Source organism: Aulonocara stuartgranti, assembly GCF_965226115.1.
Source record: "Aulonocara stuartgranti genome assembly, chromosome: 4".
Taxonomy (NCBI): domain Eukaryota; kingdom Metazoa; phylum Chordata; class Actinopteri; order Cichliformes; family Cichlidae; genus Aulonocara; species Aulonocara stuartgranti.
Window position 1 is genome coordinate 13,976,069 of NC_138942.1, and position 21,341 is coordinate 13,997,409.

The window sequence follows — 21,341 nt, forward strand, 5'->3', positions numbered from 1 at the left end:
GGTTTAGCAAAATAAAAAGATGAAAACTCAAAAGACTAATGTGAGGAGAAAGCCTCTCATATTTAAGAACAGTTTTCATGCTTTCTGTGTATGAAATTATTGGACTGCATGGTGTAGGAACAGTAAAGAAAATAGTAAAGGTGATATTGATTGCTCCTTTTTTTAAACCCAATTAGGTCATTTGTAACTTACTGAGTTTTAAAACGTTGTATTATTACACTTAACCCACTATGTAAACCATTAATAACAAGTTTTAACTATATTTTAAGAGGTCTTTGTTTTCCACAGCACATAAATGATAACAGTAAAAGCATCATATTTTGTGGAAATAAAATCCAAACTGTCTGGAGTCAGAATCTCGCAGTCAGTTGTCAAAATTCAAATTTAACCCCGACTCCACAGGTTACAGTCACTAAAAGCAATTTGTTCACCTTCTCTTCCTTCTCTTTTTCCTTTTCTCTGAAATAAGTTTTAACAAGAATAGACTTGGCTTCCCCCCCCCCCCCACTGTAATAAGACACTGTTTTAAAGCCCTTGAAGTATGTCATTGTTCATTTCACCTCTGCCCTTTCTGAATGTAATAATCTTATTGCCACGGTCTAATGCTGAAATCCCTGAACACTTAAGAAGACTAGTTTTTTTCTGACCACACAAGATATTCCTGCTTCTCCTGCAACAAGCGGTATCAAAGGCACATGGTGAGCAGCTAAGAGGAAGTGCATCTGTAGAGCATCCGTTTGCGAGATTTCTGCAAAGGTTGGGGCACTGGCTCTGATGCAGGTGCTATGCTCTGGAAGGTGATTAGATATCATCACTCTTTCATTAACTTGGTATTTCTAGTATCTCCATGACCGTGTGGAAAGAATGGCCCCTTTTCATCGGTGCTCCCAGAAAATGAGCCGTGCTGAAAGAGCCAGGTTAAGTTGGGAGGATAATGAAACAAGAGAAAAGGGGGGAGAAAGCTGACAGAGGAGTAAATAGGTGCAGTGTGGGTAATTTCTTCTTAGTATTTAAACCCATGTGTTTAACAGTGTAAACACTCTAATGTCACTGAGAATAAGCAAATATCAGCCAGCACATAAACAAATGCTGTACTGAGAAATAAATAAATGGGGATCTAAACAGGCGCAGGTGACGTAGACAAGAAGGGGAAGTAGGGGAAACACATTAAAGTTTATTTTTAGGTTGCGACAGTACGGGCGACAACAAAAGTCTCCATTTCACCTGATCGCTGAAACAGGTGGAGGGAGGGGGTATGATATTCCATTTCGTAGACCAGACCCAGGCGCATACAGGTTCAACGTGAAAAGCGTCTCTGTGGGTAGGCGCTGGTCTGACATCACCCGGAGTCGTGGATGGGAGCTTTTATGTGTAGTGGTGCCAGGAAGCTGCTAGCACTGTCAGCCAGTCTGAGTCAGCGCTACGCTCTAGACACAAACGTGCAAAAATCCATGACAGAGATGAGTTTCACAACTCTGCCTGCATTCTGCTCAAAATAACCTAAACAAGAAGGCCCGGCCCTTGGGGGGTAAAGTATTTCACTGGCAACAAAAAAGAAAAACTGCAATTTATTAGTGTTTGTTATGCAAATTGTCACTGTGACATTTTTATCTTGGTGATGAGGCTTTTTATGGTTGTTTGACTGTATATTACACTGAACAAGAGTACAGCTTATTGTGTATGATTTTCAACTTTCTACTTTCTTTACGTAGTCTTCCAAAACTTATCTACTGTGTTTCTTTAAAAAATAAAACTCTAGACGTCAAAAGAAAAGCAGCAGCTCATTAATGTTGTTCAAGTAATGCTTTGTGACTGTCACCTGCTCTCGTTCCAGAGGTCCCCTGTTGAGAGCGCAATCACCTTAGCGACCTCTGCAAAGACTCGGGTAATGTCATAACATTTTGTCAACACCTTCCGAATGAGCTATTGTCATTCAGACATAATTATAGGTCAAGGCCTGTCATTGGAAATGGAGGCCAGTGACCTACAGATATCACACTCTGCTTTCATTAGCATTTCATTGTCATTCAAACTGAGTCTGAGCCACTTCACCTGCAGGCATGAAAGGTACCTGAAAGTCACTCAGCTGAGTTCAATATTGGATTTTCTTTTCAGGTGTGCTTCCAGGAAAAAAATAATTTAAAATATTGTTTAAAAACTGATGCTTGGCAGTTGCACCTATCCAAACAGCTTATGTTTACCAAGTACCATTGGTTCCACTGTCTTCCCAAATCAGAGTGTGTTTCCTTCCTTACAGATACACTATCAATAGGTACCTTCAATGTTTCAGTTTACTAGAAGCCAAGAGCAGATAAGACTGAGATTACTGCTGCACTATCTCCAGGGGAGGTCAAAGCAAGAAGAAAATATGCAAGAAAGTGCACAGCAGTGACTAGTACACACAGCTGAACCTGTACAGGGGTGAAGGCCAGAATACATCTGCTTCTCAGTTGGAAGGTATTTCCTTAGTGACATAGATAAGCTATAATCTGATTTGACCTCATGAGTGAGGTGACTGCATGGTGCACTTTAGTATCATTTTAAATCAGCTTTTTAAAAATTATGTTAATTATAAATCAGAATTTTCCTGAAATATTGACCTCTAAATGTATCTGCAGTGTTTTGGGCGGAAAGCCGTTAGGCTCTGTTTTTGTCTCCTCTGTCTTTCTGATGAAGTGGAGCTGTTGTGGTTCTGAATGGGATATCAGGGAGGTGCAAGAGAGTCAGAGCAGGGAGTAAAAGGCTGGCAAATTCTTAAAAAGTCCCTCTTAAATTTTACTCACCGCAAAATGCCAAAGCAGTGCCGAAGCACTCTGACCTGGAATGGCAAACACTGAGGAAGCCCATCCGTATGAGAATGCCATTGACAGTGGGTACTGCAACCAGTGTGGTCTGTTTCAGACATAACTTGTTTAAGAATCAGTTACAGAGAAACTGAGGAAGTACCCGGAAGGACACTTGATTTGTTTTGCCAAAAAGGATTTTGTTAGTTTTCCCTCTTGTGGTCTTTTGCATTTCTAGTGAATTATGTGCTAGTTGTGGTACGTCTCAAACAGATGTGATGTCAGTTGTGAGTGCTTGAAGCCACTTCTGGGGGGATTTTTTGTTTTTATTTATTTATTTTATTTTAGATATTTGGATAAAATCTTTTTTTTTTTAAAGAACAAGAATATGGAAAACAAAAGATCAATGCCAATACCAATTCTCCTCATAAAAACTATCATTTCTATTTCTTTCACACACTTCAATGGGAACACCACAAAGATTTGCACACCCACTAAACTAACACATCCACACACAAATGAAAGGGGGAAAAAAAAGAAGGAAAAAAATGAGGGGCGGTCTGTTCAGACGGTTGCAGTGGAATCTGAGAGTGCTAGGAGAGGTGGAAGACATGATTTGGCAGTTTACCCCCAGTGTTTGCCTCAACATTTTGACGCCATGGCTCGAAGTCAAGCTGAGAAGTTTCCCAAGACCTGCTCAGCCTGCAGGTGGGTGTTCCGCGAAAGCGCTGAGCCCGGCCCCTGAGGATGTGTGTCCCCTTGACCGAGCGTACGCCACTGTGTAGGGCACCTCAAACTCTTAGCAGTCAGCACTGTGAGGGTGCGAACATGTCCCACTCCTCTGATGCCTCTGTGTTAGCCATCACAGGGTTTACTCCTCAGTGTGTCGAGACGAGCTGCCTCGCAAACTGACAAGGCAGCAGCTCTCTTTGCACTTCCCATGTCTGTTTAAAAGCTGAAAATTCTGTAAATTAGATCAAATATTCAGTTTCTAATGAGATTATGTATTAAAGGAAAAACAACAAACCTCTACTATGTTCCTCTACTGCTTGTATTTCTCTCCAACAGCCTTTTTTACATTTGAATCTATGTCATCTAGTTATATGAAGGGAAGCTGTAAGGGCCGTCTGCCACAACATCTGGTCGACCAAGAAGGCAAGGAGCACAATGAGAAGGGAATTAAAATAAATGTAATGAAAATCATGGGAACAAGACGGGAAACAATAGACCTTTACCTTTAAAAGAGAACACTTAAATGGGGGGAAAGGAGTTCTTTAAAATATATAGAGATTAATCAACATGTGTAAAATAGTTTATGTACATGTTTAAAACACATATTTTGACTACACCATACCATGACAAATATTCTCTATTTAAGCAACATTAAAGCTATATCAACATGTATTAACAGCAAAGATTTTGAGACTTCTCACAGTGGCATTTGTAAACGTTCACTAATAGAAATCCAAATCATAAAGTTTTGATAAAAATGGGAAGCTTTCAGTCCCTTTCTGTGTCTCCATGTGATCTCATAACTTACAGTTGGATTTCATTTCTAAAATTGAATACATGGATTAGAGGGACTGAACTCTGAACAAAGTGTCCTTTGTCCACAGGAAAACAAGTGTTGGAGGAAATCCAGAAAAGTAGATTTTGCCATTGTGACATGTTTTTCATGCACTCTTTTTTATAAAAAAATAAGTTGCCCTCACTTTGAATCTGTGAAATGTATAAACAAAATCAATGAATGTTTTATGCATTCTGATTTTTTTAAAGACAGTACATCTACTATTAGTAGAAGTTAGAGTCTAAATATGTAGAGAGTGACAAAACCTTTTTTTTTTAAATATAACCTGCGTGTAAGTTCTTAAGACAAATCACCCGTCCAATTCTAAATCCAAAGCTAACCTACCTCACTCAAATAATACTGAAAGTCTGTCTAAATGACGTTAGAAATAACCACCAGTGATGTCACTTGTTGAGTTTGTTTAGGGGAAAACATGAGGGTGAGCGGTCAACCTGTTTGGACCACTAATTGTCCACAGATAGGAAGCTACAATTTTTAACTGGCGATTACATTTAAATTATTAAAAGAAAAGAAAAATTAAATACCCTCCTGATTTGTTTTAATCATTGCAGCACCGCCACAAATCCACGGCTTCCTCTCAAGTTTCTGGACTGCTGTCTCCCCCTGTTGGTCAATGTGCACTGTGCAGGGAGCTGAGATGACTGAAGGCTGCCGCTCCGGAGCAGCTCTGCAGGGACTCACTGGCAGAGCTGTCTCTGTGCAGCACTAGTTTTTGACAATAACAGCCTCCCTGTATTCAAAGACCCATAAACATCAGCTCTACTCTTCATCGGTTCCTCAGCTCTGATTTAACGTAACTGACCCTGTATTTATAAAATATAAATAAATAAAATGTTTTACTTATTTCCTGTAAATTACTCACACCGCTGAATATTTATCATAGAAAAATAGCAGAAACACAAGGATAAACTTAGTTGGTAGAGCAAAGGATTAAAACTGCAACATCCCAAATCTACATTCCACCAACAAATGTATTAAAATAAATCTAAGAAGAAGAAGTTAAAGAAAAGTTGAAGATTTGTAAGTATGACTTCAGTAAAGAAACAAAAACAAACTTGATTTTATAATCAAGTTTTTAAAAAAGAAAAATACAAGAGTTTTAATGACAATCATACCTTTATTAAAGATGGGGCGGGTTTTGTGCCTGTTACCATAAAAAGGAAGTTCATCTTATCTGATTTTAATGTACGAGTAACTAAATCAGTTTATATCATAAGCATGCTCTTTTAAAAGTTACAAAGTTACAAAGTTGAAATGAAATGAAAGACAATAAGAGGGGAAAAACACGTTTTCCTAACTTGAGCTGAGTTTTCAGTTGTTGACTGCAAGACTGCTCTGGAGCAGAGTCAAATTACGTCCCGCCTACTAAAAAAGTTTCCCCCAATCATTTCCTTGCCGTTAAAACATAAATCCAGGCATCGCCTCCCGTGTCTATAGACTCTTCAGCAATCCTGCAACAGCAGTTCTCTCACGTTTGTCTTCAAAGTCACAGTTTCGAAGCTAAGTATTCGAAAGCGACCACTTACAGATGGTTTTCTTCTCTGCGAAATTGTGAGCATTCAGCGGAACAGAAATATTTCCATATTTACTTATTTTTTCTTATTTTTTTGTTTATTTTTATTTTTTCATTTTAAAGTTTGCCCCCGGCAAGCTGACACTGCAGCTTTGGGGCATATCACCTGGATATAGAAAGAAGGATTTTTCCTCCTATTTTTTTAATTATTTTTTTTAACTGCGAGAAGCTGTTCTTTAATTTTTTCGCATGAATCTCCTCGACCCTTACCTGAAGATGACAGAAGAACAGGAGAAGTGTCACTCTGACGCTCCCAGCCCAAGCATGTCTGAGGATTCCGCGGGCTCGCCTTGTCCGTCCGGGTCGGGTTCGGACACTGAAAACACTCGTCCGTCCGACAACCACCTCCTCATGGGTCAAGACTATAAGAAGGAAACCGAAGAGGAAAAGTTTCCCGTGTGTATCAGAGACGCGGTGTCTCAGGTGTTGAAGGGTTACGACTGGACGCTCGTGCCTATGCCGGTGCGCGTCAACGGCTCGAGTAAAAGCAAACCCCACGTCAAAAGACCCATGAACGCGTTCATGGTGTGGGCTCAAGCTGCACGGAGAAAGTTGGCCGATCAATACCCACACCTGCACAACGCAGAACTCAGCAAAACCCTGGGCAAACTTTGGAGGTAGGCTCGCTTTAGTTTATCGTTCACTTTTACAATGCACTTTTACGCGCCGCTGTGCGCGGCACATTATTTATTAACGTATAGATTCCTGCTCTTTCAAGTTTAGCTTTGCAGTATTTTGGTTTGAATGCTTTTACTCACCTATGCTTTTGATTTTATGAGTATTTTAAGTTCATTGTTATGCATACAATGACTTCTAAAGAATTACGATGCTAACTTTTTTTTTCTTCTTTTTTGTAATGATCAATGCTAATTACCAACTGCACAGATTGAATCAGTGTGCTTAGCTTCTGCAACTGTTTACCAAGCGCAGTTTAACAAGTTTGTACAATTCCGTGTGCTATTTTCAGATTGCTCAATGAGGTAGAGAAGCGCCCGTTTGTGGAGGAGGCTGAGCGTTTGCGAGTGCAACATAAGAAGGATCACCCCGACTACAAATATCAGCCAAGGCGGAGAAAGTCTGTCAAGAATGGGCAAAGCGAACCGGAGGACAACGACCAAACTCATATCTCTCCAAATGCCATTTTCAAGGCGTTGCAGCAGGCCGACTCTCCGGCTTCAAGTATGGGCGAGGTGCACTCTCCGGGAGAGCACTCAGGTGAGGGAACAAGAAATAAAAAGCAAATATATTTTCTGTAATGTTTATGTTTTTTCAAAAGTTCCGGTTTGGATTAAAAATATATTTTTTAGAAGCCCTCAGGGCCTTAACTGGAGAACTGTTAATGATTAGTAGTTAATGATTATTAGGTTTTACAAGCCATCATGCAAATACACCTGCCTGTAGTTACAATAAACCTCTCCTGGAGGCATGTACAGTTAAGCTTTTATATCTCATGTGGGAAACATGTTCTTAAATTCAAACTTTTTTAACAAAAATGTTATGCTAAACAAATGTCTAACTTTGCCTTTGTCTCACTAGGTCAGTCACAGGGTCCACCAACACCCCCAACCACCCCGAAGACAGACCTTCCCTCCAGCAAAGCTGATCTGAAACGTGAGGGGCGGCCCATGCAGGAGGGCACTAGCCGCCAGCTCAACATTGATTTTGGAGCTGTGGACATCGGTGAGCTGAGCACTGATGTCATCTCCAATATAGGAAGCTTCGATGTTGATGAGTTTGATCAGTACCTGCCACCACACAGCCATGCTGGGGTGAATGGTGCAGCGCAGGCTGGCTACAGCAGCGGCTACCCTATCAACAGCTCCTCTGTCAGCCAGCAAGCTAGTGTTGGAGCCCACGCCTGGATGTCCAAGCAGCAGCAGCAGCAGCAGCAACAGCAGCTCTCTCTGACCACTCTGGGTGGAGGAGGAGAGCAAAGCCAGCAGGGTCAACAGAGAACCACCCAGATTAAGACGGAGCAGCTGAGCCCCAGCCACTACAGTGAGCAGCAGGGCTCCCCACAGCATGTCACCTATGGGTCCTTCAACCTCCAGCACTACAGCACCAATTCTTACCCCTCCATCACCAGATCACAATATGACTATTCAGACCACCAAAGTGGTGCCAACTCCTACTACAGCCACGCAGCTGGCCAAGGCTCAAGCTTGTACTCCACCTTTAGTTACGTGAGCCCCACTCAGAGGCCGATGTACACCCCAATTGCTGACACCACCGGGGTGCCCTCTGTGCCGCAGACCCACAGTCCGCAGCACTGGGAGCAGCCCATTTACACACAACTTTCCAGGCCCTGAGGAGGCAGTCTGAGCACTGACTATATAACACATATATCCCAGACTTCTTTCTGCTCGGTGGCCTTTGCACCGTTACGTCACACACCTTTCATTGCCAACAGAAAAACATGACAAGAACTTTTTTTTTAAGGTTCTGAAAAAACACATCTTTGGATTGGCTCACAACAGTGCCTTTTGTATTGGTTTGAATTGTGATTATATTTTTTTAGATATAATGTTTTAAAAAAAGTTAAATCCTCTGTGAGGACATACTGGCTATAAATATATTAGTATGTACTGTGTATGTGTTCTGCTCTTGTCATTACTATCATATTCAGTGTCATCAGCACCCTCGTCGTCACGATTTGAAGGTTTAACAAACGTAACAGAGCAGGAATGCCGGGTAAAAACACCCTTCAGTGGCCTTACTTCTGACTAATGTATTTTTGTACAGGAAGTAAGAAACCGTTTACTGACACTGCCGTCTCATAATAGCCTATATTCTGCTTTGAACTTTTGTACTGTACATATTTTAATGTAATTCCAATGAGATGCAAGGATTGAGCGACGCACGTTTGAAATAGATGAGAATTTTTGGCCATGATATGACCGTGTCATCAGTGAATTAGTCAAATATTCTACTTCTTGTTTGCTTTAGCTCAAGTTTATTGTGTTGGAAACGCTATAGCAGGTGCCATGTAATTCTCCTAAGGGCCTTACTGTGTTGCTAGCTGTAACAGCAATGCTTGCTTTGTTTTGTTTTCGTTTTGTTTTTTTGCCTTGAAACCATTGGTGCCTCAAGAGCTACGGCAGTGAGGCTTCGTCCACTTTGAATTGCAGTGTGAAAACTACAGCATAGTTCTGACTTCCTGCTTGATGAGATACAAGAAGTGACCTTTGACCCCATTATTCTCACCAACCATCAAGTCTGAGTCCGGTGTGTTTCTATCAAGCCTTCTGCCTCAACTTTCTTTTCCTAACCCTTGTCTTAATTTATTCTTTAGCATTAATTTTATTTGAAAATAACTATTTGCAATTGTCGTTTTAATTCAGCAGCAGCTAGCTGAGGAGAAATAGGTTGCTGTCATATGTGGTACAAATTTGTTTATTTATCATTTGTAAATGTTTTCCTTATAAAAGTTTCTTTTATTCATGATCTAGTTATGTACAGAATACTTATAATTACACGAGTAAGTAAAAAGAAAAACTGGAAGTCTTTCCTTTTGTCACTCTATTTCTAACAAATGTCTAAATGAATATAAAAGCAGCCGTTTTGTAAAGAATTTGCTGGAATCAACATGTTTTTTGTTTGTTTGTTTGTTTATCAAAAACATTGTGTTCCCCATTTTATATTCTGTCTCATTAGTTCCCATTTTGTCATCTTCTTAATGCAGTTTCCCTAGGTAAACATGGCATTTTCTTAAAAGCTTATCTTTTGTATTATATTTGTTTGCAATAAAAGCAAAACAGCAAAACGTCTTGTCTCGTCCTGTGTTTTTGTACAGCGCTGCTCGTGGTTTCCATCTGTCAGCATTTCTCACCAACACATCTGAGAGTTTCGGGGGCACTCTGGCAGTACGGGTACCTTAATACGGTGTGCAATAAGTAGTTATGGAAAAAGGCATCTAGTCATCACTGGAGATGGAGAACAACAATAGGTGGTATTTTTTAAAAAAGGATTTAGTTCAGTTGATGTGAGAAGAGACATCCCCATCAAACCAGTTACAAAAAGGTGCTGACATGAGATCAGCAGATTGGCGATGCCACTGGATGAGTCTGAATTACCTTGGAACAGAAAAGGGGGGGGGGGGATAATAGATTGCACAGATAATTTAATTTCTGCATTACTTGGAACCAGCTTGTCATCCACCAACAGCAGTAGTTTGGTAACGCTGCACATCGACACTTCTCCCTTCTCAGACCGTGAGGTCACAGGTCCATTATTACCATGGACTACTGCCAAGATGTATGTCCACCCCCAGCCCCCCTCGCCTGTATACTCAACGGCTTAAAGAAACAAACTAAACACTGAATATTTTTTAGTCATTACTGGCCTCGTAACATTGGAGCACGGCTGACCTTAATAAATCAGTGACAGTGTAAACACAATCAGGTACTATAGGTTTGTGTTGAAATTTGAGGCACATTCACAGATGACGTCTCTTTCCTCACGTCAACTGGACTAAAATCTTTTTTTTCTTTTTCCTGCCATCCACTGCTGCACTTCATTTCACTGTGATGACTGGACATTTTTTTACCTTGTTCTGTAGCTACTTATTAGACATCATACTAAGGTACACAAAACCTGTATTATGGATAGAGAGCCAGATATATTAACTAGACCCATCAACCATTTCAACACCTCATTGTAATGCAGACTGGAATCGGTCTGAGTGACTTTCTCCCAAAGTTTTTTTATGTGTTTTTTTTCTTTCTTTTCTTTTCTTTTTTAACCATATTTTGCACTCTTATGTAAAGAGGGGGAAAGAGAAATTGCTTCTCTAAAAATATGTCCATCAGACTAATTTATTTATTAGATAATCTAAACTGTTTGCTATTCTGAGAGAAAAATGTCTAGTGGCTGTTTAACATTTAGTTTTATGATCAGAGTAATAAAAAAATACAAAAGTAATGCTTTGTGACATCATAACGCCAGCTTTACTTCGTTCATCTGGTCTGGGATTTTCTGTGGCTTCTGGTAAAGCGTTCAGAAACTGATATGCGGTCACTTAAGGTTTATTGTGTTGAGGACACAACACTGTCCTAAGGCTTGACTTTGGTGTCTCTGGTTAAATACAAAGGTAGTAAACTTCCCCTCTAAAGGTGAGGAGCATGCGGGGCATGTGAGGCCCTGAACCTACCTCCCACAGAGAGCCCCTGAGGCACATCCATCACTGAACCTCCAGTGGCTCAAACGTGGAGCTAGGCAACAGGGCAGCAGGGCCTCAGGGCTTAGGCAGTTACCGCTGATTCAGAGCAGGGCAGAACGGTGATGTGGGCGTTCATGAGAAAAGGACAGAAGAACATTAAAGAAAAGCGCCCCTTTTATCATTAAAAGCACTGATTGTCAGAAAATCTCAGGGAAAAAAATCCATCAAGAGTTGTTAAGCACGAGTTCTTAATGAAAATAAAATGTTACCTGACCTAAAATGTCTTGATGCTGCCTGAGCTTGCTCCAGCAGGCGTGACTCAGTGCTAAGGACATGATTGGCTCCTCGTGAAAACTGCTGCCTGAAAGTTAAACTGGGGCCAACATTTCTGTTCAGTAAACAAAGAAAAAAAGTCAACTTTAGTAAACACAGGTTCGCTAGTTATAGGAAATGACCAAAACATTTTTGCTAAATTGTTTCACTCTCAGGTTGTTGGCAGTGTTAGTGCATGGGAAAATGTTAAGTGTTTACACTTGCAAGTCCAGCTCCCCCCAAAATCAATCCAGATCAATTCAGAACACATAAGGTGATCATATTAACACTTCTGGTAAAATATTAGCCTGCCTTTTTTGCTTTAATATTTCTAAAAAGTATATTTTTGATCATTTCTTTTAATTGATCCTTTCTCTGAGTATAGTTTCTGTTGTTCCTTCTATGCGAGTTAAACTCACTCACTTGATTCAGGGTGAATCAAGTGAGTCTAAGTCACTCTGTTACAGAGGAAAGGTGTTTGAATGTTTATCTTTTATTATTCACAGAGAGTCTGGATAGGACATGTTTGAATTTCTCTGACTTCAGTAGAAAAAAGAAAACATAGAGATAATAGAGAACAAGATGATAGTGACTTTCATCGTATTTCATCAGAATGATGTGTCATGTAGTTTTGTCAAATGGTAGCACCACGCCAGGAAATGACATCAGTACTGAGGTTTTCCCTGTGTGAGACCACAGTGATTCATTTCTCAGGCTTTTCTGCAGGCACAGGCGGTCTTGGCCAGAGGCGAGTCAAAAGTAATGTTAAATTTAATGTAATTCATCCCAAAAAATTGCCACAAGAAATGATAATAACGTTTTCCCTGATTATAACTTCTGTTAACAATTCAAAGCAACTGCACAACATCAGATATTCAGGAAACGACATATACAGTCACAGCCTATCATTACTGGGGATCTATATTAAAAACAAATCTGGGCACAGCAAAAAAAAAGAAAAAAGAAAAAAGAAAAGCATCTTTCTAAACTAAGCGTCCCAGCCTGCCGAGCTAGTGAGTGGATTGGGGCTGAAATGGGTCTGCCCACCAAACAGCAGGAGTGCCCTGATGAATGTTTCCGAGAAGGATCGGAAACAAGACCAAATTTTTCTTTCTTTCTTTCTTTTTTTTTTCAGACAGGCCTTTCCATGGGCAATTTTCCCAGGACGACTCCATTATTATTCCGCAGAGACGTCTGCCCCCTCCGAACCCTATGGGTGGTCTTTCTAAAGGCAAAAGGAAGAGGAAAAGAAAAGCTGAAAAAAATCTGGTGATACACCCACGGTGAGTGGACGACAATAAGATACACAATAAAGTAAAACGAAACAAACCAAAAGTCGATCTCAACAACATACTGGAAGCACACCGTACGCTGATGGACTTTGTGAGTGCGCTTTCTTTTGCTTGGAACATCAATTTTAAAAAACAAATACTGCAGATGTTCAATGAAACCAAATATTATGGATGATATTTAGTTTATTGATGACAGGATTGTTTCAATGTCCTGTATAAAGAATTTAAATTGCTCATCCAGTCCATAAAGTTGCTTCTGAAACTATTAAGACACATCCAGATGAACTACACTAAATCACATGGCAAGACAAGCTGACTACAAGGCTGTTTCCATGGAGGCTACACCCTCAGCTGAAGAACTACTGTGGGAGTAAATGGGGAGCAAATAAAGGGCACATTTCCTCCGTCCTGAACTGCATTAGGTGGTGTATAGCCGAAATCGCAATGTGATTACATCGAGCAACAATAGTCTTCTTTCTATTGTGAGATTATATTTACAATAAAATTTCACAACCGTCACTGCTCAGTTTTGCTTTGTTACTGTTGGAGCAGACTTAGGAAGTAAGACTTTGCCCCAAAGCCATCCATCTTCCACAGGCCCTAGGAGGAGAGCGGCCTGTGCCAAGAGGCCGAGCCGGGCCAGCCTGCTAGAACCCTTGGTGAGTTTTGTGCCTTTGTCTGAGGATGTGGAAGAAACCTGGCACCAGCCCGAGGTCAGCGGCACAAAATTATATTACCATAATCCCATTAAGTGTGTCTGAGGCCTCATGAGCCCCAGCTCAGTCTGGGAGGAAGGTAGGTGAGGTCTGGCAGTGGGTGGTTTGTGCTAAAGTGCACAGCCAATGAATAAGATGAGACTGGCAGTTTAGGCATTTATATATATTTTTTATTTTTTTTTATTTTTAAGAAGTCAAAGATCAGTCAAAGATAAATAAATGAGTAAAATCTTGGTGTCAGTCAAAAACATGCCTAAAGCATGTGTTTTATATGAGTATGTGGTACGTAAAATGCAAAAAAAAAAATAAAAATACAAAAATACAAACAAAAAGCATGTATTACAGAAAAAAACATGTATTAGCAAGACAGTCTTCCATAATTGAATCCAGGGGCCTAAACAAGAACATGGATCAACTGGGTTTGTCTATAAGCTTTATTTAATCAAGGTTTCTCATCCTTATCTCTATTATCCCTCATTGTTCAAAGAAGGATTCTCTCCAGTAATAGAGATGAGATTTTCCATCCATGTTTCCATTTGTTTCCAGTTAAGACACTTAAAGTTTTGTTGACGAACCAGCCACAGATATAGTAATTTGTCTCTTACTGCGACTCTGTACCTGACAAGTCTTGACAGAACATATCATTTAACTGTCCATATTTGCTTATTTGGGACAGATTGTTTGAGAAAAGTCAAACTGACATGTCGGTAAAACTGATGCCATTCTCGCAGGGCATGAGGACTTGAAATAAGCCAAGCTCTGCTAGCTGATCCTTGAGACAAAGCCGAAGCTGTCATGTACATGGAGAAACTATGAGGCATGTAAGTCAGGCATGAAACCTAGTTCCTGTTTTGTTTCAGTGTTAAACCACACCTATTTATAAAATAAATAGAGTGGAATTACTATTGCATTCATCTTTTTAATAAGACTTTTTAGCTCATAAATTAGAAACAGGAGAAATATTAGGTTGCTTTTTTTCTTAGATCATAATTGTCCGTTTCTGTTATTGCATAAAAACGACGACTTCTTAACTATCGAGTTATCTAATTCTCTTCCTGGGGCACAGGCTGGGAGAATTTTTACATGAAATGGGAGTGCACTGTTTGTGTTTCTTATATCTTTGTTGGTTGTCTGCAAAGCCACTGCTGTGACACAAGCTGCAGAGCATTATTAGCCGTTCAGCAGCCTGTTCTTTACTGACAGACCCCGGTATCTCAAACATACCTCCCTTATGTTTGTCCATTCCATCTACGGGACAACCAGTAAGCCTTAATCCCCAGTCTAAATAAGTTAATACCTCAACCAACATGTAAAAGTAAAGTTCATGGCCAAATGCAGATTCCAGAGAAACAGCCAGTACCTAACCTGGCAGTAAACCAATTAATCAAACACAGAGAGACTCTTTGTCACAGCAACAGAAAGTGACAACCAAACCAGCAGCCAGTTTGTACTAAAGGAAGAAATGAAAGAAATTTTGCATGTTTTTAGCATTTATATGTGTCCTACTTTTTTCCTCCTTTCCTTCTGTACAGCTCTTTCTTTTGCTGAACCCAGTGGCCTGCATGTGTTAAGATATGAGCTGTCTCTTTTCCTTTGAGAGTGGAGCTTTTGAATATCAGCAGAAGGCCAGGAGTATTACTAACTAGAGCCAACAGCATATTAACCATCAGAACTTGCTTAAATCACTTTTATCATTATCATTTCACTGCGACCAAAATAATCAGTAGCCTGGTTTTAGTTTAGAAGCTAGTCTCTGACTTGTGTCTTGTGATTTGGTGCTCATTGTTTGCCGACAGATTATAGCTGCAGGAAATCTGACTTTTTACAAAACTGGCTGACAACAGGGTGTAAGCAAAGTCTACAGACAAAAGCAGAGCTCTGGTAATTATAACATTTTATCATATAATTTTATAGGTCTGTCAAAGAAAAATAATGTATCCATGCAGGCAGCCTCTTAAGAGCATTAATTGGTAGCAGTACTGGGATGGCGATCGGAAAGGGCTTGGTATGATTCAGCTGTGTGCCTCTATTATTTTCTCCACAGGTAGTTTAATGCTTTCCAACTACCTCTGAAGGATCAGCAATTTTAGCGTCATTGCGAGCAGAAGGGAATACTTTAAAACAAGGTGCAGGAGAGCACGCTGATGTTAGCTGTTCTGCAGCTCCGACTTTTTTGTTTTACAGATACTTCGATGGCCCCCTCCCTTTGCTGGTGATTGTCTGGCACAAACGCACCCTGTGATTTAAAACTCTTCATTAGGTGTCAAATGTATTTCCAAGAAAAGAAAACGTTTCTAAAAAAACATTTCTAGTGTTTTTTCCCCACAAGAGGTTTGGAAAACATGCAATTCGGATGTCCTAGAGTGCAATGAAGCTGCAGCAGCTGCAGGGAACAGGTGTTTGTAGTGAGCACAGGGTGAAGGGTAATGAGGTCTGCAGCAAGTTAGATGCATAAAACACAAAAAGGCAACTTAAACAGTGCAATAGTGAAAGAGAAAGAAAAATATAACTTAACCTCAACGGGAGCCATGTTTTTGTGTCTCTGTCAGATTATAAGAGTAGAAGAAAGTAGCCAGTACATCTGGAAAAAAACAGACAGTGGGAAAAGAATTAAAACTAGAAGAGACTGGGTGTTTCTTTTTTCTTCTTCTTTTTTTCTTTTGACGTGGGCTAGATGAAGGAGAAATTTGAATCGCTCACTTTATAGGAGGATCACAGAGTGGGATTTCAATAAATGGGTGAGTGCTGTGCCCAGGTACAGAGCCAAAAGTGCCAGACAGTACATCCAGCTCTCTCTTTCTTTCTCTGCCCTTCTCACTTTCTGTAACTTGCTGTGAAATTCCAAGTAGACGTCAGGAAGTAGAGAATCAGTAGGGACACATTTGTTTTTCAAGAACAGAAAAGAAAAAAAATGCATGAATTGAACGAATAATTTTAATTTCTTGTTGTTTAACCCCTGGCATTGAAACTATACTACAGAACACTGTTTCTTCTGACGCTCTCATAATTTGCTTCTGTGGTAACGCAGCCCGGTGTCACTGACCACCAGAGAGTGACATGAAGCCCTGGGAAAAATCATGCCCCTTCCTGATTTATGATACCTGTGAACACTTCGAATTTCTCTCCCAGACGTGTCAACAAACATCACAGCGCAGGTCTAGTTATGCGTGTGCTTATGTGCGCAGATCCAACGTGCCTGTTTAACACCTTGTCAAGGTTTTCCTCTTCTTCCTCGCGCATTCTCTACCTCTGTACATCCATGCTCAGTGTGACCTTTTGATCTTTGGTCACTGACCTCAAAGCCCTGAAGTCCCCTTAAAGGAGCCTCCTAACAATCTTGGAACATTTGGCTTCCAGATTTTTTTTTGTTTTTGTTTTTCCCTGAACCCTAATCTAAAACTGTTCTTTATTATGTTTGACAATGGTTTTGCTGGACATATTTTTACAGCTATGAGCCTAACAACGATACATGTCAAACGCAGCCTCATCAGCATAAACTATAAAAGTGGAAAACAAACTTGTTTTTCTACGACTTTAAATCAAATTTGATTGGGAATAATTATATGAAAATACAAATAACATGTATATGCATGTATTATATGTGGTGGATATGTGGTTAAGAAAATGAACAGATGGATAGATATATATAGAAGCTATATAAATATTTGTATGAGTGTGTCCAATTTTACAAATAGAAATTGATGGGTCTGCTGCAGGCTATATGTATATGATAACATGGACCCAGGAACCTGCTTCCATGTGTCTAACCAGCCAAACTACACCACAAAACCCATGAGAACAGACTCTCCTGTAAGATCCAAGAATGCACTGTTGCATATAAATGACCCACAACAACACAGAAAGACAGAGAGCGAGAGAGAGACAGAGTGAGAGTGCAGGAGGGAGAATGAAAGACGGAGGGAGAGACAACAAAATACAGAGGAGAAAAGGGCCCCTTCCTTACTGAGGCACACACACAAGCACGCCACAGACACACACAGGCAGGCAAGCCTGTGAAATATGACAGCCCCATGGTGAAGAAGGTGGGGGTGAGGGAAGCCATATTGTAACAATCTGATTCTGTGGTCATTAATCGTATCCTGCTGTTCCAGTCTCCCCGACCGTGTGCGCTGAGCGTATGTCAAACACATTTCCCCTCTCGCGGTGGGCGCACTCCCAGCCTGCTCTAATGCTGCACAAAGACACAAACCCCGAGAGCTCCTGAAGGCAGACAGGCCAGATAATCTCCCCCTCGGACTCCAGCGCCAAGTCCAAAGCCAACCATAAAGACACAGAGAGACACGGGCATACAGGGAATGTCCTTTGGCCTGGCTGCCTCCGAAGCTGCTATTCTATTGTCACACCAAATGCTATGACAGATAATATCATGAATGAAAAGGATATATTTCGGCAAACTCCTTTAGCTACGTCCCTACTGGCCTCATAACTAAGAGCTACTGTTTAAATGTACACTGTCTCTGTTTCTTTCCACATGGCTTTCCAAATAACTCTAATCCTTTCAGTACAGTGGCATGGTTCAAGTATCTGTCCTAAGACGTCTATTCGATGAGATCAAAAGGACACTTAAATGTCAAATTAAGCTGGAAACAAAAGCAAAAGCAATCATTTAAGAAAAACTTCCTTTATGTAACTGATTATAGTTTTATAGGTCTAGTATTCCAGAGCAATCCTAAAATCTATTCCTTGATAAACATAGACAATCTCTGGGCAACCGTCGGTATTTGGCAACTATAAAGTGGTCTATCTTCCTTTTATCCATCTCTCCCTCCATACTGCTTGTCTTGTTCCATCTTTTCCCCTCCTGCTGTGAGCTCCCTCATTAGGGAAGTGATGATGTAACCCCTCTGTTTCATCAAACGCTGTCATTTGTCATTATGACTGATAAGTGCCGAGCTGGGCCAGCCAGGAGGAGGAAGGGTCTCCCTCTGACCTCCTAGCTGTGTCACTAGCTTCGCCTATTAATACAAAGTTCTATCACTTATCTGCCTCACTGCCCATCTCAATGCCTAAGTGCACAATGACAGAAGAAATGAAAAAGCTAAAATGCCTCCAATACTGTTTCCTGGCATCAGTACCAATGCTGTCAAATGTAAAAATATGACAAATATTGTCATCATCTCTCAATCTTTGCATTCCCATATTTTAAACTAGGTCTGAAAACATCTCTGAAACTGCACCGGATTACTATTGCCAGGAACCTGAGAAGCTTCTTGACATACGGAGTCTCCGGAGCAATGGAAAATCTGCCTGAAACCTCATCAATCACAGAAAAGCAGATTGGATGAAAAAAGTGCTTTTCATCAACTACTTTAAGATCCTGACAAGATAATACATTGTGAAGTTGTCACAAATACTTGACTGAAGACACATATTGATTGCAAGCCTAAGATTTTCCAGACTGCAGCTACTGTAAATGCTGCTATTAAGAGAAAATCTCTTTTATGGCTTTCATTAGAGTAGTGGAAATTGTCAACTTTGTAGGCTGAAGAATGCCACATTTATCCGAGTACATAGTCGTTTCCTGGATTTTCCACATGCGACTCTGAATCAGTTGGTTTAGGAAAATGAACCACATCAGAAACAAAGAGTGATACATCAGTGAGTAAGACTTGAGTATCTAAATAAGACGGCAGTAAGAAAATGAATAATGAACACTTGGTGTATGAAGACACACTTAAAGTGATCAGATTAATTTGCCTCTGGTCAAGGGATGAGTGTAAGGAACTGGAGATGTCTTGACAGAACCCTTGACCTGTGGGTCTCGGTTTGGGTGGGTGCTCGTCAGTAGGGACAGAAGAGTGGGGTGATTGATTGAGTTTCTGTTTGTGGGCTCAGCTGGACATCCTGAAGAAATTTCCCCATCCATCAGATCGTCCAGAGTTGGGAAGGTCTGTTTCCAGATGGGCATCATTGTTCCTGGGCCACCCTGACAGACATTTGAAGGACCCGGCGAGAGCCAAAATGTTGTTGACAGCAGCCACAGACAACCCACAACACCGGCAACTGCGCCTGTCTGTCAACAACCTTCAAAAGTTGTGGCTTACACCACCCTAATCGATAACATGCACCAGATAGGACATGTAGAAACAATAAGTGTCATTACAATTACAAGCCATAACTCAGTAATCATGCACAGAACGCAGATAAAAGGTAGCAGCAATGGTGCCCTGGCAATGATCGCTGTGTCTAGTGACCAGTGAGGCGTAACATAGAGACTTAATTGTGGTGCGAGGCCTAATTGCATGGTCAGGATAGGGGGTAATGAGTTAATCGCAAGCCAGTCATCCATGATGAGAAGAAACAGGTCCCTTGCACAGTAATTACACGGATGGTCATTAACCTCTATGCTTCAGGACTTGAGAGAGGAGGATGTCTTTTGGTATCTTTTTTTACAGTCCAACCTGTAAGCATTTGGACAAGTATGCAGCCTTTTGTACTTGATCTTGAGTATATTTGAGTCAGTTTAATTGCATCTAACATATAATCTAGGGAGGATAGATGTTCATTCAGGGATGTAGAAGTACTCTTGTCAGTTTGCAAGTCATGTTGACATATTGAAAGAGCTATTCAAGAAAAAGGACCATGTAGATATTTAGGGGAAATAATGGGGATGGAAAGCATGTGATCCCACAGTTCCACTGCAAAAGGCATAACATTACTGTCTATTGGGTGATTTCCTCCATGTGGATCCAGGAATAGTGTGTCTGTGTTTACATGAGCTGATCCCCAAAATGTGTCCAGAGACTTGGCACTGCAACTGGCAAATCAGGGCACCCTAATGGAGATCCATTAAGGCCGTCTTCACAGTGAGACCAAGCAGACCAAGAAACACCTATGCACTTTGATCCATGCACTTAAACACGCAAAGCACTATGAAAGATTCCCCGCTTCATATTTTCATAATTGTTGGAGGCTACTTAAGTCAAAGCCAAGTCAGCAAATTTTACCTGGCAACGTATGAAGAGAGCCATTTGTGTGGAGAAGTGTATCAAAAAAATTTTTCTTCAGTGTTTGCTTTATAACACTGAAGAAAATATGAAGGTGTCACATTGAGGTGGTAGAATATGAGCGTCTTTGTCAACCTTGGACTGAAGAAAGTGTCAGTTCACGTTAACAAGGTGTAACCATAAAGTCTCCTAAGTTCTGCTGCCAAACTAAATTCTAGTGTGGAAATTAGACCTGGTACGACTGACTGAATTACTTACAACTTCCTGTTTAAAAAAAGGAGTCAACTTTGAGCAGTAAGTACTTTTGGGGAATTTAGTGTTGGACACAAAATAAGGTACACTAAACTGCTTGAGGGATTTATATTAAAACTACTTGAGGGATCTCACAGTCACAGAAAAAATCTGCAATTTGGACAACCTACAGTTATCACGCCTTCCTCCTCTGTCTTCCTGATAGCGGTGCCTTAATTTACTGGAGATTATGTATCTGAATTTCAGGAGCGGGACCACGCCTCCAAACATGCTCCTTCCGGTTGTCATCTATATAGGTTCCCCCAGTTCTGCAAGCTGTTCATTCTCGTTTACGTGCTCCACCCTCACTCCCTCCTTGTTCCCAATTCTTAAACTCTTTCGCTCCTATTTAGTGCATGGGGATCTGCCAGGCCCAGGAGCTGTCGCCAGTCCCCTTTGAGGCCTTCCCCAAACCGCAGCTCAGTTAATGTCCAAGCATTCACCTTTACCTACTAAAATGCTGTCAAGCCTAAAATGAGGACGTGGGCCCAGCTAGTGAAATACATCATTTCACGATCAGCTTAAAAACCCCTCCGTAGATGTTTCGAGAATGTGGGCTCTCCCTATAGTCTACTTAAATAACCACTTCTTCAGTAATGAAAAGAGATCCACTGGAGGATCGACTACACTGATATCTCCTTTTCTACTGGGGCACCTCTG

The 21,341-nt window shown here is 40.8% G+C and overlaps 1 protein-coding gene across 1 annotated transcript; it reads left to right on the plus strand.

The window, feature by feature from the left end:
* Positions 1-5,790: 5,790 nt before the first annotated feature.
* sox9a (SRY-box transcription factor 9a) lies at positions 5,791-9,705 on the plus strand. The gene is made up of 3 exons (XM_082530862.1): positions 5,791-6,561; positions 6,912-7,159; positions 7,481-9,705. Exons 1-3 carry the CDS (start codon positions 6,134-6,136, stop codon positions 8,251-8,253), a joined length of 1,449 nt encoding a protein of 482 aa, XP_082386988.1. The 5' UTR covers positions 5,791-6,133; the 3' UTR covers positions 8,254-9,705.
* The last annotated feature ends 11,636 nt before the right edge of the window (positions 9,706-21,341 follow it).